This window comes from Schistocerca gregaria, chromosome 6 (genome assembly GCF_023897955.1).
Source record: "Schistocerca gregaria isolate iqSchGreg1 chromosome 6, iqSchGreg1.2, whole genome shotgun sequence".
NCBI lineage: Eukaryota > Metazoa > Arthropoda > Insecta > Orthoptera > Acrididae > Schistocerca > Schistocerca gregaria.
In genome coordinates this window covers 477,991,837-478,016,434 of record NC_064925.1, presented here as the reverse complement: position 1 = coordinate 478,016,434, position 24,598 = coordinate 477,991,837, and the positions used below count along the sequence as shown (strand labels likewise).

Here is a 24,598-nt window from a genome sequence, read left to right as displayed (position 1 = left end):
ATGGCAGCTCGTTTTGTATTATCACGTAATAGGGGAGAGAGTGTGGCAGATATTATACGCGAGTTGGGATGGGAGTCATTAAAGCAAAGACGTATTTCGTCGCGGCGAGATCTATTTACGAAATTTCAGTCACCAACTTTCTCTTCCGAATGCGAAAATATTTTGTTGAGCCCAATCTACATAGGTAGGAATGACCATCAAAATAAAATAAGAGAAATCAGAGCTCAAACAGAAAGGTTTAGGTGTTCGTTTTTCCCGCTCACTGTTCGGGAGTGGAATGGTAGGGAGATCGTACGATTGTGGTTCGATGAACCCTCTGCCAAGCACTTAAATGGGAATTGCAGAGTAATCATGTAGATGTAGATGTAGAAGTCATCTGGCGTAAATGTGTCGGTAATTTAGGAAATAATGCAGTATTCAACCGAATGTTGGCTTTCAACTCCACCTGTCTGTACGAGGCGAGCTCCTATTGGCAGTAGTATGACAATACTGCCACCTGTTTCTCAGTATTTGAACACTTAGTGTAGCTCTCCGGGCTAGTAATTTGCATTCAGGCGTTATCGACGAGGCTGATCTTTGATTGCCAGCATGAACGAGCACTTGAGCAAGACGGAGTTCGGTTCTGTAGTTACGTTTGGTGTTCCAAAATAATGTATACACTCTTTGAAACTGAAAAGCAGCTATAATCGCTTAGTAGTGGAAAGGCTTCAGGACCAGATGAGTTTCCTATAAGATTCTATAAAGATTATACGAAAGAACTTGTTCCCCTTCCAGCAGTAATTTATCATGGAACGCTTGAGCAACGAAAGGTACCTAACGACTGAAAAAAAAGCGCAGGTCATTCCCGTTTTTAAGAAAGGCCGTAAGACAGATCTACACAGTTATAGACCTATATCGTTGACGTCAATCTGTTGAATAATTATGGAACATGTTTTATGCTCAAGTATTATGACGTTCTTGGAAAATGAACAATTCTTCTATAAAAATCAACATGTATTCCGAAAATAGAGATCCGGCGAAACTCAGCTCGCTCTGTTCCTCCATGAGATCCACAGCGCAGTGGACAACGGCGCTCAGGCTGATGCAGTTTTCCTTGATTTCAGTAAGGTATTTGCCACCGCCCCACATTGCCGTTTAATGAAAAAAATACGAGCTTACGGAGTATCGGAACAGACCTGTGATTGGATTCAAGACTTTCTTGCAGATAGAACTCAACATGTCGCTCTTACCGGAACTAAATAGACAGATGTAAAGGTAACATCCTGAGTTCCACAGGGAAGTGTGATAGGACCGTTGCTGTTCACATACATATAAATGATCTAGGAGAAAGAGTCGGATGTTCTTTAAGGCTATTCGCAGATGATGCAGTTGATTATACCAAAGTAGCCACGCCACAAGATAGTAAGAATTTTCAGAACGACCTGCAGAGAATTGATGAATGGTGCAGACTCTGGCAGTTGACTCTGAACGTAGATAAAAGTAACATATTGAGTATTCATAGGAAAAGAAGTCCACTACTGTACAGCTACACTATTGATGACAAACAGCTGGAGACAGCGTCTGCCGTAAAATATCTAGACGTAGCAATCCAGAGTGACCTTAAGTGGAATGACCATATAAAACAGATAGTGGGAAAAGCAGACACAAGACTCAGATTCATCGGAAGAATCTTAAGGAAATGTAACTCATCCACGAAAGAACTGGCTTATAAGGCGCTTGTTCGCCAGATTCTTGAGTATTGTTCATCTATCTGGGATCCCAATCAGGTAGGATTGATAGAGAATATAGAGAAGATCCAACGAAGAGCGGCGTGTTTCGTCAAGGGATCGTTTAGCTGGCGAGAGTGCGTTACACACTCTCTTGTAGAGAGACGTTGTGCATCACGGAGAGATTTACTACTGAAATTGCGGGACAGCACTTTTCAGGAGGAGTCAGACAACATATTACTTTCCCCACATACATCTTGCTTATTGACCACGAGGAGAAAATTCGAGAAATTAGAGCCAATACAGAGGCTTACCGACAATCATTCTTCTCATACACTGTTCGCGAGTGGAACAGGGTTGGAGGTATCAGACTCATACTCCTGGTAGATTAACATGTCTTTCCTCTGTTACGTATGGTTTCTCAGTTGCCCAGTACACGCAGTTATGGTAGTTAATTGTTCCATTATGTTTAAACGTCACTTCATCTGACCAGAGAATTAGATCATGGAGATGTTGCTCTTCTTTGCATCTGTTAATGAACCACTCACAAAATTCACTTCACCTATTGTGATCATCCTCATTAAGAGCACGGAAAAGTCTTGGAATGTAAGGCTTCAATTTCTGAGCCCACTGAATTCTAGGAACACTGAAAATTTGCAAGTCCCAATCTCACGATAACATTGCCTTGCACATTTATTCGGGATTGTATGTATGCCTGGGTCACTGCATCAACCCTTCCATTGACTGCTGAACATCTCTTTCTTCCGCAAGTCCCAATCTCACGAGAGCATTGCCTTGCACATTTATTCGGGATTGTATGTATCCCTGGGTCACTGCATCAACCCTTCCATTGACTGCTGAATATCTCTTTCTTCCGCTATGTCCGTTCTTCAAATCTTGTACTGTCCTCTGATGTCAAACTTATCTCAGATTGTTGCAGTTGTTACCCTTGGTGGTGATGGTGTTCCAAATTCAGCCCTCAAACATCATCATACCTCACTCACATTCTCTGTTTTCCAGTAACACTTTAGCACGCATTTCCATTGAGCCAACAATAATAACGTGTTTAGAATCCTGGAACAAAAGAATGTGTTGTTATGTTTTTCATTGCCTTATCAATAATTACCCACAAAAACTGCATTTCTACCTCCATCAATTAAAGAGATATTCAATTTCATAAAGTGTATATATCATTTTGAGACACCCTGATTGTGACAGATATATTGTTGAAATGTTTTATGCCTACTATATGTGTAAGTTTTATTCCTGTCTGAATTAAATACTATGATGAACCGTGTGGATGTGCTTTTCTAAAATGAAATATTGAAAGTGGAGATTTGTTACCTACCGTCACAAAAGCATTTCACAATGCAGCTATCAATTTAGATAATCCAGGTGTCTTCGTAGATGTACACACTATATGCTGGTATGTAAATGATTATAGAGGTGCAGTTCTCTGTGACACGCAAAACGGCCGTTACTGTTGTTCGTGTTTCGTGTTGTTACCATGCCTGGTAGAGTGTATCAGGGCGCGGACGGCGCAGATGTTGACTGGTCACTGTGAAGGACACGGAGATGCCTCACACTGGAGTGAGACTGCGTCAGCAGTACCTGAAAGAGTTTGAAATGGTCCTCATTGTGGGTCTCTGTTTGGTAAGCTGCTCAAATCGTGCAATACCCAGACCAGTGCGGCATTCGGATGAGACGGTGACCCAATATTGGACTGCAACGGAACGTGAGACCAGGCGAACTCTTCATCAAGTTTCCGGTAGATCACGTGTGACCACCACGAGGGAGGATCGCCGTTGTTGTTGTTGTTGTGGTCTTCACTCTTGAGACTGGTTCGATGCGGCTCTCCATGCTACTCTATCCTGTGCAAGCTTCTTCATCTCCCAGTACCTACTGCAACCTACATGTTTCTGAATCTGTTTAGAGTATACATCTCTTGGTCTCCCTCTACGATTTTTACCTTCCACGCTGCCCTCCAGTACCAAACTGGTGATCCCTTGATGCCTCAGAATATGCTCTGCCAGCCGATCCCTTCTTCTAGTCAAGTTGTGCCACAAATTTATGTTCTCTCCAATACTATTCAATACCTCCTCATTAGTTATGTGATATACCCATCTGATCTTCAGCATTCTTCTGTAGCGCCATATTACGAAAGCTTCTATTCTCTTCTTGTCCAAACTATTTATCGTTCACGTTTCACTGTCGTACATGGCTACACTCCATACAAATACTGCCAGAAACGACTTCCTGGCACTTCATCCTATACTCAATATTACCAAAGTTCTCTTCTTCAGAAACGCTTTCCTTACCATTGCTAGTCTACATTTTACATCCTCTTTGCTTCGACCATCATCAGTTACTTTGCTCCGCAAATAGCAAAACTCCTTTACTACTTTAAGCGTCTCATTTCCTAATCTAATTCCCTCAGCATCACGCGATTTAATTCGACTACATTCCATTATCCTCGTTTTGCTTTTGTTGATGGTCATCTTCTATCCTCTTTCAAGACACTGTCCATTCCGTTCACCCGCTCTTCCGGGTCCTTTGCTGTCTCTGACAGAATTACAATGTCATCGGCGAACCTCAAAGCCTTTATTTCTTCTCCATGCATTCCAATTCCTACTCCGAATTTTTCTTTTTGTTTCCTTTACTGCTTGCTCAATATACAGATTGAATAACATCGGGGAGAAGTTACAACCCTGTCTCACTCCCTTCCCAACCACTGCTTCGCTTTCATGCCCCTTGAGTTTTAAAACTGCCTTCTGGTTTCTGTACAAATTGTAATAAGCCTTTGGCTCCCTGTATTTTACCCCTGCCCCTTGAGTCTTAAAACTGCCTTCTGGTTTCTGTACAAATTGTAATTAGCCTTTGGCTCCCTGTATTTTACCCCTGCCAAATCAGAATTTGAAAGAGAACATTGCAGTCAACATTGTCAAAAGCTTTCTCTAAGTCTACAAATGCTAGAAACGTAGGTTTGCCTTTCCTTAATCTATTTTCTAAGATAAGTCGTAGGGTCAGTATTGCTTCACGTGTTCCAACATATCTACGGAATCCAAATTGATCATCCCCGCGGTCGGCTTCTAGCTGTTTTTCCATTCGTCTGTAAAGAATTAATGTTAGTATTTTGCAGCCGTGGTTTATTAAACTGATGGTTCGGTAATTTTCACATCTGTCAACACCTGCTTTCTTTGGGATTGGAATTATTATATTCTTCTTGAAGACTGAGGGTATTTCGCCTGTCTCGTACATATTGCTCACTAGCTCTCCCATGGCTGTCAGTAGTTCTAATGGAAGTTGTCTACTCCCAGGGTCTTGTTTCGATTTAGGTCTTTCAGTGCTCTGTCAAACTCTTCACGTAGTATCATATCTCCTATTTTATCTTCATCTACATTCTCTTCCATTTCCATCCGAGTTGTGTACAAAATACTCGTAACACTCGCACATCTGCCCCTGTTAATCCTAGAATAAGTAATCGACTCCGTACAAAGTTGTGTGTCTTCCTGCGCCACTGGTCTGAGACTAGCAGAGGCCAGACTAGGCTGCCGTTAACACCGCAACACCAAAGGCTGTGCTTAGACTGGTGCCGTTAGCGGGAGAATTGTACTGCCGGTGAGTGGACTGACGCCGCACCATGTTCAGCGATGAGTCACGGTTTTGCGAGACCCCAGGTGACCGTCACCAGCGATTGTGGCGACGAGGTCGCGAATGGTTGTTTTGGGAAGGCGCAGCCGTGTGACTTCTGGCTTCATGGGATGGAGAGCCGTCGGCTGCGGCTTGAGGTCGAGGCTGGTAGCGAGGGAACTCTGGCGTGCGTCGCACTCACCCTGTGCCCTCAAGTGTTACTTTTCACGAAAGAGAGTAGTGGCGTCATTTTTCAGCAGGACAACGCTCGTCCACTCATGGCACCCATCCCTATCAACTGTCTCCACGGTTTTGAGGTACTCTAGTGGCCAATGCGTGTGTGACCAGCTCAGACGTCAGCTACGTCCCAGTGCCAATTCCGGGGTATCGAGGTTCAGTTGTGGTTTCAGCTTGCCTCAGGGAATGATACAGCGGTCTTGTGACGCTTTCCTCAACCGAATCTGTGACAGACCAGAGAGTTTTCACGTCATACTGAAAAGTGGGCCGGTGCTGCCAAGTTCTTTGTGGATAGGACTCGATTTCGTAATCACCGAGATAATATCAAATACCCTCACAAACTTTCAAGCTTCCTATTCCCTTGTGGGTGATTCAATTTTTCTATTAGGCAGTGTAAACAGAGTGTTTTTAAGGGTATAAGCGCAGATATCATGATCATTCGTACCTTAATGTATACACACTTCAGTGTGGTGGCTGTGTCTTCTCTGCATCCAACATTCCCGAAAACACATCAGATAATTTACTATCTCATGTTTTCTGCAGGGTCGTAACTGCACCCCTATGTGTATTATGCCTGCTAGTATAGACTGGCCGTTTTGCGACCACGTGTCCACACTTCAACACCTGACCTGGTGCCCAGGGGAAAATCAGCATTAATGGCTTGCTCTTGCCATATGTACTTGCAGATGCTGCTTCTAATAGCTACAATTACTAGTCTGCAAGTGGACTAAATACTGATCTAATGATGTTCAGTATATTGTTCTGTCACAGATACAAATATCCGCGCTTACACCCGTTACTCCCCTGTGTACTTGACAGCGCGACAGCTACCTTTGTTCACCGCTTACAGCATGCGCTTTTAGTGTATTGATACCTCTGGCTCGTCAAAACCAATTACTACATCGTAAATGCTTTTATGATTGTGTTCATAAGAAATTAAGAGAGATATTGTTATAGACGCGCACTCAGTCACATAATAACTGAAAAGCGATATTTCCTACAATGATGATTTATCACAATTATGGGTAGTTGTAGATATTTGTGTAACTGTACCACTGAGAAATTTCAGTGATAATTATTGCCCGACTGGACTGCAACGCTCCTGTAGAAAAGTGATGGGTAACAGACAGTACGCCTCCTATATTTTTAACTGTATCTTCGGTTTAGACTGCAAAACGTTTAGAGTTTACCTCTTCAGGGATGAATCACTAGTAACAAGCCTCGGCCACACACGTATGATTAAGTCTCTAATGGAGTAAATGTATTTTTTTTAATGTCATGTATTATTGGTTAATCTCTTTTAAGCGGCAAGAGTGTGTTTCTAAAATTGTGCAAACGCTATTCCATAACTCGTACACGCGGTAGTCCAGAGGTGCGTCACTGGAAACGCATTCTGGAAGAAGACGGCTCGTCCGGCCATCCATATTCAGGTCTTTCGTTGATTCTTTAAAATGCCTTGATAGTTCCATCCCTCTTTATGTAATCAGCACTGTTAGCTACGGTCTGTTTGCAGTGCGGACACTCATTGAAGTCTGTCTGCCATCGAAAGCTATTTAACTGATATAAAATACGCAGCTTTCAACATTGCTATTTGCGTGTAGAGGCAACGTGGCTGAACATTCTCAAAGAACGACACCAGAGTCATTACACATTACATTGGTACTCCGTAAGCTCCAACCGTCACCAGGTGAGGTGCTTAGGGCAGTAGTTAAAGCACTGGGCTCCTATTCGGGAAGGCTCGAATTTTCGCTCAGCCATCTGCTGGGTTGGTGCATTACGTTTGTAGCGATTTTCCGTAAGATTAAACACAACAGATACTCATAAGAAAGACTTTAGCAACAGTAATACCAGGCGATAAAAAAAGTCAGTATAAATTGGAAAACTGAATAAATCACGGAATAATGTAGATAGAGAGGTACAAATTGACACACATGCTTGGAATGACATGGGGTTTTATTAGAACCAAAAAAATACAAACGTTCAAAAAAATGTCTGACAGATGGCGCTTCATCTGATCAGAATAGCAATAATTAGAATAACAAAGTAAGACAAAGCAAAGATGATGTTCTTTACAGGAAATGCTCAATATGTCCACCATCATTCCTCAACAATAGCTGTAGTCGAGGAATAATGTTGTGAACAGCACTGTAAAGCATGTGTGGAGTTATGGTGAGGCATTGGCGTCGGATGGTTTCTTTCAGCATCCCTAGAGATGTCGGTCGATCACGATACACTTGCGACTTCAGGTAACCCCAAAGCCAATAATCGTACGGACTGAGGTCTGGGGACCTGGGAGGCCAAGCATAACGAAAGCGGTGGCTGAGCACACGATCATCACCAAACGACGCGCGCAAGAGATCTTTCACGCGTCTAGCAATATGGGGTGTTTTTTTGTTTTTTGTTCTAATAAAACTCTATGTCATTCCAAGCATGTGTGTCAATTTTTACCTCTCTATCTACATTATTCCGTGGTTTATTAAGTCTTCAAATTTATACTGACTTTTTGCTTACCCGGTACTTTATCCTTCACTATTTACAACAGTCTGCCAGCGCTTAGGTAACTTTTCGATTCCGTGACTGTAGAAATCACATGGTTTTGAGGTGACGAACTCGTGGAGGCATGTTCGCAGCGCATTTTCATCCGGAAAGGAAGTCCCTTCCTTGAAGCTTGTTCGATAGAGAGCGAAAAAAAGTGGAAATCTGAGGACGCAAAATCGTGTGAATAACGGGGTCCTGTTTTTCGTCAGTCCAGCGGAGTGGGGGTGGGCGTTATCGTGGAATAGCGTCACTTCACGCAGTCTTCCTGGTCGTTGTCCTTGGATTTCGTTTGCAAGACGTCTCATTTGTTGACAAAAAATGTCATCAGTTGCTTCCTCGACGAAGCAATTCGCACTACACCACTTGCCGCCGTTGCACCAGATGCATAACATTTTCTTTTGTGGATGCGCGCAGGTCTTTGTATGACGAGTTGATACTTTGTTTGAGGCTCAATGTTTCACTTTCTTTTCCTTATGTCAGCATAAACACACAATTTCTCACCACCAGTAACGATGCAGGATAGGAATGGTCGGTGATGTTCACGAGCCAATTGATGACGAGTAGGCGCAGATGCACCGATGGCCACCTGCTGATTTTTGTGTTTTTGATTTAGAGCATGCGGTAGCTACACGTCTAATTTTTTAACCTTCCCCAGTGCTTGCAAATGTCACACGATTGTGGAGTGACGGCAGGCAGTTCATCACATTCGCTCCTTCTTGAGTACACGGACATGGTCCATTCATTATGGGTTAATGCGTTTGAACGACCTCATCAAACCCCGAAAGTCTTCCTGAACGTGGAGAGTTACTAATGTCAAAAAACGATCCTGCTTGCCGTGCCCTGTCCAATGACATTATCCCCCCTACACGGCGTAAATGTTACCGGCTGTCTGCGCTGCTATCACCGCTTTGTTGTTGCTGTGGTCTTCAGTCCTGAGACTGGTTTGATGCAGCTCTCCATGCTACTCTATCCTGTGCAAGCTTCTTCATCTCCCAGTACCTACTGCAGCATACATCCTTCTGAATCTGCTTAGTGTATTCATCTCTTGCTCTTCCTCTACGATTTTACCCTCCACGCTGCCCTCCAATACTAAAGTAGTGATCCCTTGATGCTTCAGATCATGTCCTACCAGCCGATCCCTTTTTCTAGTCAAGTTGTGCCACAAACTCGTCTTCTCCCCAATTCTATTAAATACCTCTGCATTAGTTATGTGATCTACCCATCTAATCTTCAACATTCTTCTATAGCACCACATTTCGAAAGTTTGTATTCTCTTCTTGTCCAAACTATTTATCGTCCATGTTTCACTTCCATAAATGGCTACACTCCATACAAATACTTTCAGAAACGTCTTCCTGACGCTTAAATATATACTCGATGTTAACAAATTTCTCTTCTTCGGAAACGCGTTCCTTGCTATTGCCAGTCTAAATTTTATATCGTCTCTACTTCAACCATCATCAGTTACTTTGCTCCCCAAATAACAAAACTCCTTTACTATTTTAAGAGTCTCATTTCCTAATCTAAGTCCCTCAGCATCAACCGAGTTAACTCGACTACATTCCATTATCCTCGTTTTGCTTTTGTTGGTGTTCATCTTATATCCTCCTTTCAAGACACTATCCATTCCGTCCAACTGCTCTTCCAAGTCCTTTGCTGTCTATCACCGCTCCATTAGACTCAAACAAAGGACTACATTGACGTAACTAAAGCCACACGAAAACATAGTTAATGAAGAGTAATGGAATTTCGGGAATACAGTTCTCTAGGTAACATATTTAAGTCATTAACATTGCAAGATTACAGATTAGTGTAAGTGCAAGATAAAGCATTGCAAATGTGAAATGTTCTATGTTAATAATCTGTGTAACCGCCAGGATATTGAATGCAAGCCTGCAAATGTACATGCATTGTGTTGTACAGGTGCTGCATGTCAATTTTGAGGGACGGAGTTCCATGTCTGTTCTACGTCCACGTGATTACTCTACTGTTCACAATAAAGTGCCTGGCAGAGGGTTCAATGAACCACCAAAATGTTGCACTTGGTCGGTCAATATAGGGACCGTTAATACTTCCAGAATGAGATTTTCACTCTGCAGAGTGAAAATCTCATTCTGGAAACATTCCCCTGCCTGTGGATGAGCCATGTCTCCGCAATATCCTTTCTTTCAGCAGTGCTAGTTCCGCAAGTTTCGCAGGAGAGCTTCTTTTAAGTTTGGAAGGTAAGAGACGAGGTACTGGCAGAAGTAAAGCTGTGGGGACGGAGCGTGAGTCGTGCTTGGGTAGCTCAGTTGGTAGAGCACTTGCCCGCGAAAGACAAAGGTCTCGAGTTCGAGTCTCGGTCCGGCACACAGTTTTAATCTGCCAGGAAGTTTCACGGTTAATACTGTTTGTGAATGGAGCTGCAGTCGCCGTCCGATGTTATCCCATTTGTGGTCGATTGGAGACAGATCTGGTGATCGAGCAGGCCAAGGCAACATATCGACAATCTATACAGCACGTTGGGTTATAACAGCTGTATGTGGACGATCGTTATCCTGTTGGAAAACACCTACTGGAATGCTGGTCATGAATGACAGCGCTACAGATCGAATCGCCACATAGACGTACAGTTTTACAGTTAGGATGCGTCGGATAACCACGAAGGTATTCCTGCTGTCATACGAAATCGCATCACAGACCAAGATTCCAGGTGTAGGTCTAACGTGTGTAGCGTGCAGACCCTCAACTGCCTCCCTTCTAATCAACACACGGCCATCGCTGGCACCCAGGCAGAACCAGCTATCATCAGAAAACACAACAGCCCTCCACGCTGCCCTCCAATGAGCTCTGGATTCACACCAATAAAGTCGCAAACGGTGGTGGTTTGGTGTCAACGAAATGCACGCAACAGGGCGTCTGGCTCCGAGCTGTCCTTGAAGTAATCGATTTGTAACAGCTCGCTGTGTCACTGTGGTGCAAACTGCTGCTTAGATTGCTGCTGTAGTAGCAGCACGATGCGCCAGAGCCATATGTCGAATATGATGATACTCCCTTTCGGTAGTGCCACTTGGCCTTCCGGAGCCCGGTTTTCTTGGGACCGTAGGTTTTGTGACCTCCGCTGCCAGCAATCGTGCACAGTGGCTACATTCCAGCCAAGACTTTTTTCAGTATCGCAGAACGAACATCCAGCTTCTAGTGGCCCTATGACACTCAGTGAGGTGGTAATAGTGTCTGTCTGTGTGTGTGTGTGTGTGTGTGTGTGTGTGTGTGTGTGTGTTTGTGTGTCGCCTTAAGGCGCTCTTAATTAACATCATCTCATCATGTCCAAGTTGTCCGCCCCCGGTAGCTGAGTGGTCAGCGTGACAGACTGTCAACCCAAAGGGCCAGGCTTCGATTCCCGGCTGAGTCAGAGGTTTTTTCCGCTCAGGGAGTGGGTGTTGCGTTGTCCTAATCATCATCATTTCATCCCCACCGACGCGCAAGTCCCCGAAGTGGCGTCAAATCGAAAGACTTGCACCAGGCGAACAGTCTACCCGACGGGAGGCCGTCGTCACACGACATTATTATTATTATTATTATTATGTCCAAGGTAACTAATGTTCACGACCGTTACTGCATGTATTTAAAGCAATCCTGATTTGCATCCTCATAATGGCGCTACTATCATCTTTCTGATGAAGAAGTACGTCTACCAGCTTTCCTTTATATTGCAAAGCTCCTTCCTGGTGATTCAATTTCAGTGTTCGTCGGAAATGTACCGATTTCTATACTTGATACTCCATTTTCTAGCGTCGATAGCTCCACTCACTATCTCCAAATGACAAAATAACAACATTCAAACTCAAATAGCAACAGTGAACTACAAATAAAAAACACCAATCGATAAATAGACCCAAAGGAACCGGAATACCAACATGCAAAATAAACACGCTACGAAGTTATGCACCAACCTAAAAAAAAAAAACACACTTTCTTTTGACCTTTGAACTGATTAATCCAGGAGTTTCTACTGGGAGATACAGTTTAACTTGAACTCCCAACCAATGTGCAACTTGTTTTTTTTTTCCACGCATACGGATAAGTGATAGAGATGAAAGAAATCATAATACAGAAACATGTAAGACAGTAGAACGGACTGCGGCCTTTGTATTTCCAGTCTGATATCCATTTAGCCACGGAGACGACCAGAAATGTTTATCTGTCTTGATGCAGTCTGTATTTGAGACGAATTTATTCACGTATGTTTTTTTTTCAGGTATATTTTCATTTTCAGTGGACAAAATAAGTACAGCGATACAGTTTGAGATGTGCAAAGATGACGCGTAAAGGAACGGAAAGCCACATCTGATGTTAATCTGTTCTATTATTCGAGGCGTTTTTATTTTAATGTGTGACAATTACTTGCAAAAGCACTCGACGGGCTTATGTAGTACAAAATTCATTACCTTCTGACTTTCGTAGCTACCCCTGCAAACCTTTGCCTTCCTGATTCGGGGTTCAAAACTGAGTGAACGTTCATGAATCCTGTGTTCTAAAGAGTGACGCAGAAAATTCCAAGACGATGTGGTGCCATCAGTAAGGCGTATTTTATGACTTTGGTTGCAGCAGAGCTTTATACTCTAAAGAAACAAAAGAAAAGGCTATCTCCATTTGGACGCCGGATAGCGTTCATAGGGTTAAATTCTACGTGGAAAAAAATGCGATTCCAAACTCAGAGAGGGTATTGCACTGTGTGACACAAAATTGCACAACATTTTCTAGGAAACTAACTTCAGTGATGAATATCCAACAGCAAAATCGTCTGAGAATCCCTGCAACAAGGGAAATAAAACTTCCTTTTCTGTCGACAACAGTGAAGGCTGACACACGGTCAGGAGCGGGGGGGGGGGGGGGGGGGGGGGGGGGGAATGGCAGTCTTCATGTAGTTTATTAAATAAATAAAAATTTCAAAATAAAAACTTTTAATGCCTTGACGGCAATTTTCCAGTCACAATTAAAGTTCGATAAGTTGTGATAAAAAAATAGCGGTCTACGCATTAAAAGATTTATCTTTTAAAATTTATTTGTTCAATTGATGACTATTACTCTCAGAACGCTACAAACATCATAATATATAGTCGATCTTTCTCTACACGTCCTGTTCGTCGGCTGTGCACAATCCCTCGCAAATGGCTGTCACTGTCACACACGAAGCCCCGAACCTTTAGGGACAGTATTGCGTAGGCCGTAGAGGATCTCGGCGAGGGTTCTTTGAGATCACGAATTTAATGTCGGAAATGAATATTGACATAAACAATTTACAGTTTGTTGGAAAAACATACCCTCACTGAAACTGCTCACATTGGCGAACCATTTCAGTGAATGCATTACAACTTAATATTGGCCAAAGATTAAAAAAAAAATTCTATTGAAAGCGAAAATCTCATTTGTTATGGTTCTTTTAATGTACTGAATCCCAATATGGTAACAAAGAAGCCATATTACGCACCATTTCTGTAAATGTGACAGTCAGTATTAAAAAAATTCATTTTAGCGTCTTGTTTCAGTTAATAATACGCTTTTTTAGTTGCGGTAGCAGTGGTTTAATGTACATTGAAACTACTATGGCAAACTCTTTGGCTCTTCTACTTCATTTACAATGATTCGTTTTGTAATAACGTAACCACACAGTCGTATTCTACCTCTTAGAGCGTTTGTTTATTTCAGTGGCTGGTTGTAGTTGTAAAAACTATGCTGACACTATTTTTCACATTTGTTGTCAGTTTATTAAAAGAAACATCAAAGGGACATTCCCGGTTTCGTCAAGATTGTATAATTCTAATACTTTTGAAATAAACTTAGTGATCAGTGCAAGTGATGGGAGCCACATAAGGTACATTACGTATGTGTTGAAGATATCAGAAAATGATACAAATGGAACTTTAGATTTGCTATTACAGTGAGATGGAGGGAGCCACGAAACCATTATGTTACTGGTTGCAACTAAAGAAACAAAATAAACAAGGTACCCTAACCTCCCGTTTGCCGTTCGGCCACTGGACCATTCTTAAGATCTTCTAAAACAACTAAGACGTTTTCAATGATGTTATATGGATATTTGCAGTAAAACCCAGACCAATGCAGGTGAACAAGCTGATGACTTTCATTGTAGTTTGGAGAATACATGGCCAAATAAGAAGGGAGCAGATATTTTCCCTACGTTTCAAATAAAAAAGTTATTTACTGTATTGCTAAAATTTTGCTGGTTTAATGAATTATTTTGAACTGGATATAAAAAGAAAGTCTTTATACATTTTACTGGGAGTAGTTTAAAAGCCGTTTCAATAGAGAAAGGCAACTGTTATACATAAATATCTGTTTCCTATGTTGTACCTTTTAACGGAAGCTACGAAGATTATGCTATTGTTTTTAATAATATAATCTATTTGATTCATGATTGGAACATATGTGGTAGTTAAAGAGCGTCATGTGTAACCCTTGGCTAACAAAGTGGCTTTTTTGTAAATCCTTCTATTTCTCGTTTGAATTGGATAGAGTAGCAAGTGGTCAACCTTCAAACAGAATAAACAAGCCTACAAGAATATCTTTGAAGAACATTTTAAGCAAGAGCCATGTGCATACGAAATGTATTGTGTAACCAACTCTACACATCAAGCTGGCATAGTATTTGTAAAAGTCTTACCCAAAACTGAAGAATGTTTCAATCATTTCTGCGAAACGTTCCTTCATCTATCAAAAACTAAATTGAAAAATGGCTTATTTATTGACCCTGACATTAGAAAAATGATATTAGATTCCAAATTGTAATCAAAACAAACTGTGACAGAGAGGGAGAATTTGATATCGTTAAAGGAGTTTCTTAATAAATTTATAGGCAACAAGCTGCGCATACATAAGGTATAAAAGGGCAGTGCTGAGCTATCATTTGTATTCAGGTGATTCGTGTTAAAAGGTTATTGTCGCACAAGGGGAATTACAGGCATTGAGCGCGAAATAGTAGTTGGAGCTAGACGCATGGGTCATTCCATTTTGGAAATCGTTAGAGAATTTAACTTTCCGAGATCCACAGTGTCAAGAGTGTGCCAAGAATACCACATTTAAGACCATTACCTCTCACCACGAACAACTTAGTGGTCTACGGTTTTCACTTAACAACCGAGAGCAGCGGTGCTTGCGTAGAGTTGTCAGTACGAACAGACAAGCAACAATGCGTGAAATAACCGCAGAAATAGATGAGGGATGTACGACGAACGTATCCCTTACGATACTACTGCGAAATTTGGCGTTAATGGGCTATGGCAGCAGACGACCGACGCGAGTGCCATTGCTAAGAGCACAACGTTGCCTGCAGACCTCTCCTGGGTTTGTGCCGCGCTGCGTAGTTGCGAGGTCTAGGGCGCCTTGCCACTGTTGGCGCGGTTCTTCCCTTGGGAGGTTCGAGTCCTCCCTCGGGCATGGGTGTGTGTGTTGTCCTTAGCGTAAGTTAGATTAAGTATTGTATAAACCCAGGGACCGATGACTTCAGTATTTCGGTCCCATAGGATCTTGCCGCCACCACCAGGTGTCCTAGGTTCATGACCATGGCGGTTGGACCCTAGCCTGATAAGATGAGTCCCAGTTTGAGTTGGTAAGAGCTGATGGCAGGGTTCGAGTGTGGAGCAGACCCCACGAGGCGAAGGAAATTGGAAATTTGTGGTAAGTTCTCATGGGACCAAACTGGTGAGGTCATCGGTCCCTAAGCTTACACACTTCTTATTCCAACTTAAACTAACTTACGCTTAGGACAACAAACACACCCATGCTCGAGGGAGAAATCGAACCTCCGAAGGAGGCAGCCGCGCGGACCGCGAGGCGAAGGACCAGTTGTCAACAGTGCTCTGTGCGAGCTGGTGGTGTCTCTATAAGGGTGTGGGCTGTGTTCGCATGGAATGAACTGGGTACCCCGTTCCAAATGAATCGATCATTGACTGGAAATGGTTATATTCAACTTCTTGGAAACCATTTGCAGCAGTCGTAGACTCCATGTTCCCCAACAACGATGGAATGTTTATGGATGATAGTGCACCGTATCACTGGGCCAGAGTTAAGTGCGAGTGGTCTGAAGAACATTGTCGACAATTCAAGGGAATGATTTGGTCAAGATCGCCAGGCATGAAACGGATCGAAAATTCATAGGCCGTAATGTAGAGGTTAGTTCATGGACAAAATCCGCACCGGCAACACTTTTACAATTATGAACGCTTATAGAGCCAACACGACTCAGTATTTCTGAACGAGACTCCCAACGACTTGTTGATCCAGGCCACGTCGAGTTGCTGAACTACGTCGGGCAAAAGAAAGTTCGACACGATATTAGGAAGTATCCCATGACTTACGTCACCCCAGTGTATAAGCCAATAGACGCATAAAACCTATATGTGTTTTCATTTTTACACATTGTCAGTTTGTGTGTGTTATGTTGATGAGTTGCGCAACGGATTTATCTAACAAGTACCCTTTGGCTCCTGCAAGAAGCAATTTCCACCCCACACAACTACAGAAGTCAGACAGTCGCTCCTAATGTACCAAAAGTGCCTGAAAAAATTTCAGCAATAAATATCTTCTGGAGTAGTCCGCTGTTGGGAAAAGACACAAAAATATTCTATTTTCTTACGTAACTAGTGAGATACTTGGGTACTGGTGTATTGCTAGTTAGTATAAGAAAACATTAACGAACGGAAAATATGATTTATTGCAAAAATCTGAGAAAATCAAGTGAAACATTTATTTATAAACTGATACACAAATTTTCGGGTTCTTTTCGGAATAGGAGGTTATCTCTTATGGATAGGAATCCTGTAAATGAAATTTATATACAAAGTATATAAATTTATCCCTTTTTTATCCCTTTTCCCCTTTTCCCTTTTCTTTAAGAATGTTATTTACTCTGAAGAATGGATGAGAGCCGCGATTACTCAACTTGAATAATTATCCGATTGAATTTTTCTAAGTACGATCGAGGCTGTCGCGTGAGAAATGTAATGGAGTGACGTGAATGAAGTATGTTACTTCTAATGGGGAAAGATGTGGCTCGCCTACGCTGTAGCGTACAATACCGTGAGCTGCGAAGACTGCTGTCTGCGTCGTTCGCTGCTGAAAAATAACAAAACTATCTCTTTTTATGTGGAGTGACATTCGTCAATAGAACTCTCACTACGCCTTGATGAAGTCAAGGACTCCTATCTGCCCCTAGTCTAACTATTGGCGTGGTACACCGGTCAGATAACCTGTCCACCGTGATGCCACTCAACGTTCGCTCGCAGGCGCTAACTAATACTCTGTCAGTGCTCACACCGCACATTAATTGTCGCGGCTAACACAGTGATCAAATGCTTAAACGTGAGCGACTCAATACAGAGTATCACTCTGATTCGCTAGCGACAGAGGTGCTCTCTCAGTGCAGTATTGAGTTGAGATTTTGTCCCTCGCTCTCTGTATACAGACACGAGCGCACTCGCTCCCGCTACCTGTTCCCGCTTCAAGAGCGTCATCGGAACGACCGCACTCCACGCAAAAAGCGAAAGGGTATATCATCTGCTGTCTTTCCCTTACTCTACCGGTTCATTGCGTTACTCTTACAAACGGGAGAATGGCGCTCCGTTTAAGCTCCGCTTAATCTGACCACCTGTGAGAAATCTGAAACTGCACACTAGATCCGTCAAAAAAAAAAAAAAAAAATGCGTATGCTGAGGCTATCCGAAACAATACAGCGGGTTTTGCTTTTAAGGTGAACACGCAGGCCATTACCCCTCTTCTCTGGCAAAAACTGTTTTGGTGCCTGGGCAGTTGGCTGGCCGGTGGAGCTGTGTGCTAACTCAGCAAATGGTTCAAATGGCTCTGAGCACTGTGGAACTTAACATCTGAGGTCATCAGTCCCCTAGAACTCAGAACTACTTAAACATAACTAACCTAATGACATCACAAACATCCATGCCCGAGGCAGGATTCGAACCTGCGACCGTAGCGGTCATGCGGTTGCAGACTGAAGCGCCTAATTCCACTTGGCCACCCCGGTCAGCCCACTAACTCACCCTCCTATGGAATTTCCAGCGGGCTGGTTGCCTCTGCCAAACAAAAACTCCTGTGGCCGTCGTGTCTTGAATGTTTGTATACGCCAGCGTCGACTCTTTAATCTCGGTGCGCACTTGCGATTTATTTATTAGATTTGCGTATTGGTTAAGTGGAAATTTGTAAAATTGACTCTACCCTATCGAGTTTGGGCTTGAATGAAACGTCTTGATACGCAGAATACGATAGAGAGGTCTGAATATGTAAGAAATGAACGTCAGGAGACCACGCCATCTTACAACATCAGTTGAATTATTACATTGCCACGTGGAGTGGCCACATGGTTAGAGGAGCCATGTCACGGCTTGCGCGGCTCCTCCCGCCGGAGGTTCGAGTCCTCCCTCGGACATGGGTGTGTATGTTGTTCTTAGCGTAAGTTAGTTTAAGTAGTGTGTAATTATAGGGACCGATACCTCAGCAGTTTGGTTCTTTAGGAATTGACACACATTTGAACATTACATTGTTTTTTCATTCCACTTGCATATGTTTTGCACATTTTCTAATTTACAACGACATCAAAGTGTAACAAACATGTGCATAATGGAAAAAAAGCTCAGATCTGATATCAATCCGATGCCTAAAATCCCGTGGGATGATTGTAATACTTAACAATAAGTAATTGCCCTGTATTATCTACTGACAGAATTGAACACAGGGTTCAAAATCATTTGGCTCTATTGCTTGAAACGGAGATTATGATAGGGGTATAAGTGATACGCCATTAACACTCTCCACATAGTATTCAGTTCAATGGGGAAGTTGAAAAGTGCTTATTTAACAATGTCTTCCCGCACTATTCAACACTATCTCTTCAAATTCTACTGTGCATACGCTGCGAACTACTCGTTATCAGATGTAGCACACATCAAATGTGACTGTGCAAGTTCATATGATGAGTCATGCACCTTCTTCGACAACAGTGTTCAACTATAAATAGTACTAAACCACGCCGTGGACTCATCACAAGTGATTGTGAGCTACTTGTACTTTTCATTGTAGCGCACCAAGGTTGAAGACACAGGCAGTTGTTTGCCATGTTTACAAACATATGACCGAAAGACATTCCTAACTCAACACTGATTTTCGATCACTGGTTTCTCGAGACATCCTCCACAAAGATGAAAAGGTTGATTAACCTAAGTCGTTCACCCCAGATAGTTTCTGAACGGCTTAAAATATAGTGTTTCTGTTTTCACCCAAACGAATTGGGAGAAAATCCTCGTCAAATGAGGTATAGTCTCTTTTCATAGTTATATCAGTCACTGAGATATCGCTGTCAATTACTCTTTTTGAAATGGGAATACAGTGATTTGTGCAAAAAGTATCGCGATTCTAAAAGAGACGAATTCAACGGTGACTCACTCTCCAAAACACAGCTACTAGTCCAGAGTAATTACAGTACTAAGGATTTAGGTTGTATCTTTTCTGAATATCAAACCAACTGGTTTCTTATGCGGAATTTCGAGTTGTTACACGAATCAGTCCAGTCAGGCTGAGTCTACTTAGAAAAACGGAGCAGTGCAGAAAAATTTAATTTAAAACTGATGCCAATTGCGTGTGGCCACGACTGGTTGGACCTTCACAACGATTCCGAGGTAAAAGAGGTGACCCCTAAGGATGGTTCGCCACTTAACTACAGTAACCGTTCCGATCTTGAATCTGTGAGACTTTTGAGAGAGAAGTGCACATCAAAAATTGAATCATTTATCAAACGGGGAATTGAGGTGTAACTTTATGAATGTAATGTTGAGTTTCACACTTAGGTTACAGAATTATACCAGCAACAACAACAACAACAAAATCACAAAGGAATTAGATCAACAACGCTTCCTAAAAATTCAATTTTTGTTCAAGTGTTTGCAATGTCCACCGCCTATTGCAACGAGTGTTTGTTTGCGCTGTTGATGCAAGGCCTTCCTGACAGACTGGCCAGATTCCTTCGATATCAGTGCACACACTGCAACAATATAATGTTTCAAATCGTCTTGTGTCGTCGGAACTTGTGCGTAGACTTCAACTTTGAGTGTAATCCAGGTTTAGGTTTCATCAACGAAATAAGGAGCAATCACGTTTTCTCCAATAATCCCGCGCCAAACGTTCACACTCCACTGCCTCTGAGGTTCAACCTGCATCAGCGATTGCGGATTTTCATCGTCCCAGAAATGCATATTTCTTACATTCCTTGATTTGTGAAAATAGCTTCATCGGTAAAGAGGATTCTCTGAGAAAATGATCTTTTATCTTGATTTTGCTTCATAACCGAACGACAGAATTCCGTGCGTCTTCTACAATCTCTCTAGTTGACTTTCTGGTGACCTGGTGAGGTGTCACGTGACTAAGATGAAGGCTGTTGGCACACAAAATGTCAGCAACGCTGGGTTGAAGTTTTCCCATGAGTGACACTCCCCGCCCACACTCACACACATTTTGCTATTCAAATTGACTCACATTCAGCTCTGCTTTGAATTTTATTTATCGCTGGAGTCTGGGTTTAAATGAAAAGCCGAGGACTTTTGAAACCAACACATACTGCAACAATAAATGAGCTCGTTGTGTTCATGAAACATCGTTGAAGATCCAGTAGTACACCACACCTTACACCTTCTGCAGAACCACATCTTTGATCTACCTCCAATTCATCTCCCATGAAGTACATTTGGAAAACCTTGGCACTTTCGTTTTGTAGGATGTTGAGAAAGCCTGCCCTGAGGTATATTTGATCCTGAACTTTGAATGTTGTAGCAAACCAACTCAGTTCTACAACAGACGACGTTCCACATAAAGCCATCTGAAAGCATGAATCATGCCGTCTTCCATTTTTGAGGAAAGGCTTGGATTCTCAGGCAGCTCCAGACATGTGATAGAATAACGGTTCTGTAGGTGTAGTGAGTGTTAGTGGGCGCCTTTACCCAGTCGAGCAGCACATACCCAAAGTTTCATCTCCATATGTCGTAGCACGACAGAACTTATGTACTTGATTCCTTCCGCCAGTCATCATGCTTTTGTGTTTGCCGTAACCTGTCTTGCTGTGGAATATCCTATGTAGATTTGTACGTGAAAAAATTTGCGTAGTTTCTAGGTTAATGCTGCACCACTTAACAGGATACTGTTCATTTCAAAGATTCGCAACTTCCTCTTTAAATGTTCAGAAACTTAAAACTGTGCACCTCACAAAATGAAAGAAGTTGTATGCTATGATTATAATATTCGTGATTCAAAGTTGGAATCGGCCAACTCCTACAAATATCTGGATGTGACACGTTTTACGGATACGAAATGGAATGATCACAGTAGGTCCTGTCGTGGACAAAGCAGGTGGTAGACTTCTGTTGTTTGATGAAATAATGGGGAAATGAACCAGTCTGAAAATCACACGTGCGACCCTTGACAAGTACACTTTGCGATGAAAAGTATTCGGACACCCCAGAAACAATCATTTTTCATATTAGGTGCATTATGCTGCCATCTACTGCCACGTAATCCATATCAGCTACCTCAGTACTCATTAGACATCGTGAGAGAGCAGAATAGGGCGTTCCGCGGAACTCACGGACTTCGACCGTGGAGAGGTGATTGGGTTTCACTTGTGTCATACGTCTGTACGCGAGATTTCCACACTCCTAAACGATCCTAGGTCCACTGTTTCCGATGTGATAGTGAAGTGTAAATGTGAAGGGACACATACGTACAGCACAAAAGGGTACAGGGCGACCTCGTCTGTTGACTGACAGAGATCCCTGACAGTTGAAGAGGGTCGTAATGTGTAATAGGCAGATATCTGTCCAGACTATCACACAGGATTCCGAACTGCATCAGGATCCAGTGCAAGGCCTATGACAGTTAGGTGGGAGGTGAGAAAACTTGGATTCCACAGTCGAGCTGCTGCTCATAAGCCACAAATCACGCCAGTAGATGCCGAACGACGCCTCGCTTGGTGTAAGGAGCGTAAACATTGAACGTTGAACAGTGGAAAAACCGTTTGAGGAGTGACGATTCACGATACACAGTGATCACGGTACACAATGTGCCGATCCGATGGAAGGGTGTGGGTACATCGAATGCCCGGCGAAGGTCATTTGACAGCATGTGTAGTGCCAACAGTAAAAATCGGAGGCGGTGGTGATATGGTGTGGTCGTATATTTCATGGAGGGGGTTGCACCCCTTGTTGTTTTGAGTGACATTATCACAGCACAGGCCTACATTGATGTTTTAAGCACCATCTTGCTTCCCACTGTTGAAGAGCAATTCGGGGATGGCGATTGCATCTTTAACACGATCGAGCGCCTGTTCATAATGCACGGCCTGTGGCGGAGTGGTTACACGAGAATAACATCCCTGTAATGGACTGGCCTGCACAGAGTCCTGACCTGTGTCCTACAGAACACCTCTGGGATGTTTTGGAACGCCAGCCCTCACCGACAGACATCGATACCTCTCCTCAGTGCAGCAGTCCGTGAAGAATGGGCTGCCATTCCCCAAGAAATCTTCCAGCACCTGCCTGATAGAGTGGGACAACACCATATTGAATTCTAGCATTACCGATGGTGGGCGCCACGAACTTTCAGCCTGGTGTCCGCATACTTTTGATCACATAGTGTACATAAGACCGGTACCTAATACGACTAGGAGATATTGAAAGTACGCAGAGAAGGGCAACAAGAATGATTACAGGTTTGTGTGACTCGTGTCATAGATGCTGAAGAAACTCAACTGGCAGACTCTCTAAATAGATGTAAACTGTCCCTGAAAGTTTGCTAATATAGTTTCGAGAACCGGCTTTAAATAATGACTCTCGGAATATACTACAACCACCTACCTATTGCTCACACAGGAATCATGAGGAAGAGATTAGATTAATTACAGCACGCAGAGAGGCAATGAAACGATCATTCTTCCCGCGCTCCATACGTGAATGGAACGGGAAGAAATCCTAATAACTGGTATTCACTGTGGTTTCCAGAGTGTAGCTGTAGTCATAGAAGAATGTGTAGATGAATATTTTACAGATTCTGCAAAAACATGGACGAGGTCAGTTGGGCCTTCGGATTTTCATACTCTGATGGGAGTTCAGATTCAGCTTCGCGATCTGTGATCTTGAGGTCGACCTTCATTACCACAGCGATAGTGGTGGAGGCCCAACGGGGATAGTGGGTTTGTTTGGCCTCAGGAGTGTTGATGAGAGGTGTGGAGATGGGTTTGGGAGTGATGGTGTATGAGGTTTTTTGCAGAGGAGGTCATACGGAATTTGGGATTTGAGGCTTTAATTAGGACTCAGTCTTTCCTGAGGATTATCTGTTCTCTTTGAAGGTTTGGGCGATAATTCTGAAGTTACAGGCTTAGAGATTTGCGTTTTAGGAATTCTGGGTCTGAATAGGAGGGGATGAAGGTGTGAATGGCAGATAGGATGCTGCAGGAAGAGGAGTTTTATTGATGTACATAGTATCGTCCGGTGGAGCTGGTTTTTGTTATGTGACTGGAAGGAGCTTCGCTTCTTCGGCCTTTCCTAAGTGACTGCTGGAGGGATAGATGGTTGTGGCATGTGAGATGATGGGATACGGCGTTGTTGTGGGTTACCTGTAGGTAGTGCCGGCCCTTAATCAGGGGTTGCGTCTGTTGATGTGCCGTGATTTGTTGATGGGATGCTTGGAGCTTCAGGCACTCCAACTGTAGCTCGGTGGGTTGCAGTTGTTTCTGCAACGGCATGTGTGGATTCTGGTGAGTCTTGGCTGAACAATCAGTGTAGAAACATATGTAGAGCACTTTTGTGCGGTTCATTGTTACTGATATATTGGTCTTAGATGCGGGTGCCGGCAGCAACAGTGAATCTGTACATCGCATGAAAAAGTATGGTCCCGCGTTGATAATAAAGCCATTACGAAGATATGCGACGGATGATCAAGCTTCGTAAGTTCTTGTAGATATGTTACAGTACCTCCACGTAGTCTGGGGAAAGGAGAGAAAAGGTGATGTGCATCGCCTTGTTCTCCACAAGAGTAAAAAGCTGTCTCTACACCGTACAACCTACGAAAGTGTTTACGGAAATGTCTGTGGTTAAATTTGAGTCTGTTAGATAGGCGAGGTGCCTAGGCATTGAATTTGTATAAGAGTTTGTGGAACAGGGGACCAGAGAGTGAACTATTGCGTACTTCTTCCCTTTGTGTCATGTTTCCTGCAATTCCTGTCACAAGTGTTCTGTCTTACATCACGCGGCTGTGTTGTACACTTGGGTAATATTTACTTGGAATTGCAGTGCAGGACCGGCCGCTGTGGTCGAGCGGTTCTAGGCGCTTCACGCTGGAACCGCGTTGTTGCTACGGTCGCTGGTTTGAGTCCTGCCACGGGCACGGATGTGTGTGATGTCCTTAGGTTAGTTAGGTTCATGTAGTTCTAAGTCTAG

At 43.0% G+C, this 24,598-nt stretch overlaps 2 protein-coding genes across 2 annotated transcripts in view; both read left to right on the top strand.

Annotated features, from left to right (window-relative positions):
* LOC126278654 (proline-rich protein 36-like) overlaps positions 1-24,598 on the top strand; it is a 443,922-nt gene that overhangs the window by 62,775 nt on the left and 356,549 nt on the right. The window lies entirely within an intron of this gene.
* LOC126278915 (uncharacterized) overlaps positions 1-24,598 on the top strand; it is a 123,583-nt gene that overhangs the window by 92,044 nt on the left and 6,941 nt on the right. Inside the window, exon 5 of the mRNA XM_049979189.1 lies at positions 23,162-23,229. Within this exon, the coding sequence (XP_049835146.1) occupies positions 23,162-23,229 (68 nt within the window). The remainder of the gene's footprint in view (positions 1-23,161; positions 23,230-24,598) is intronic.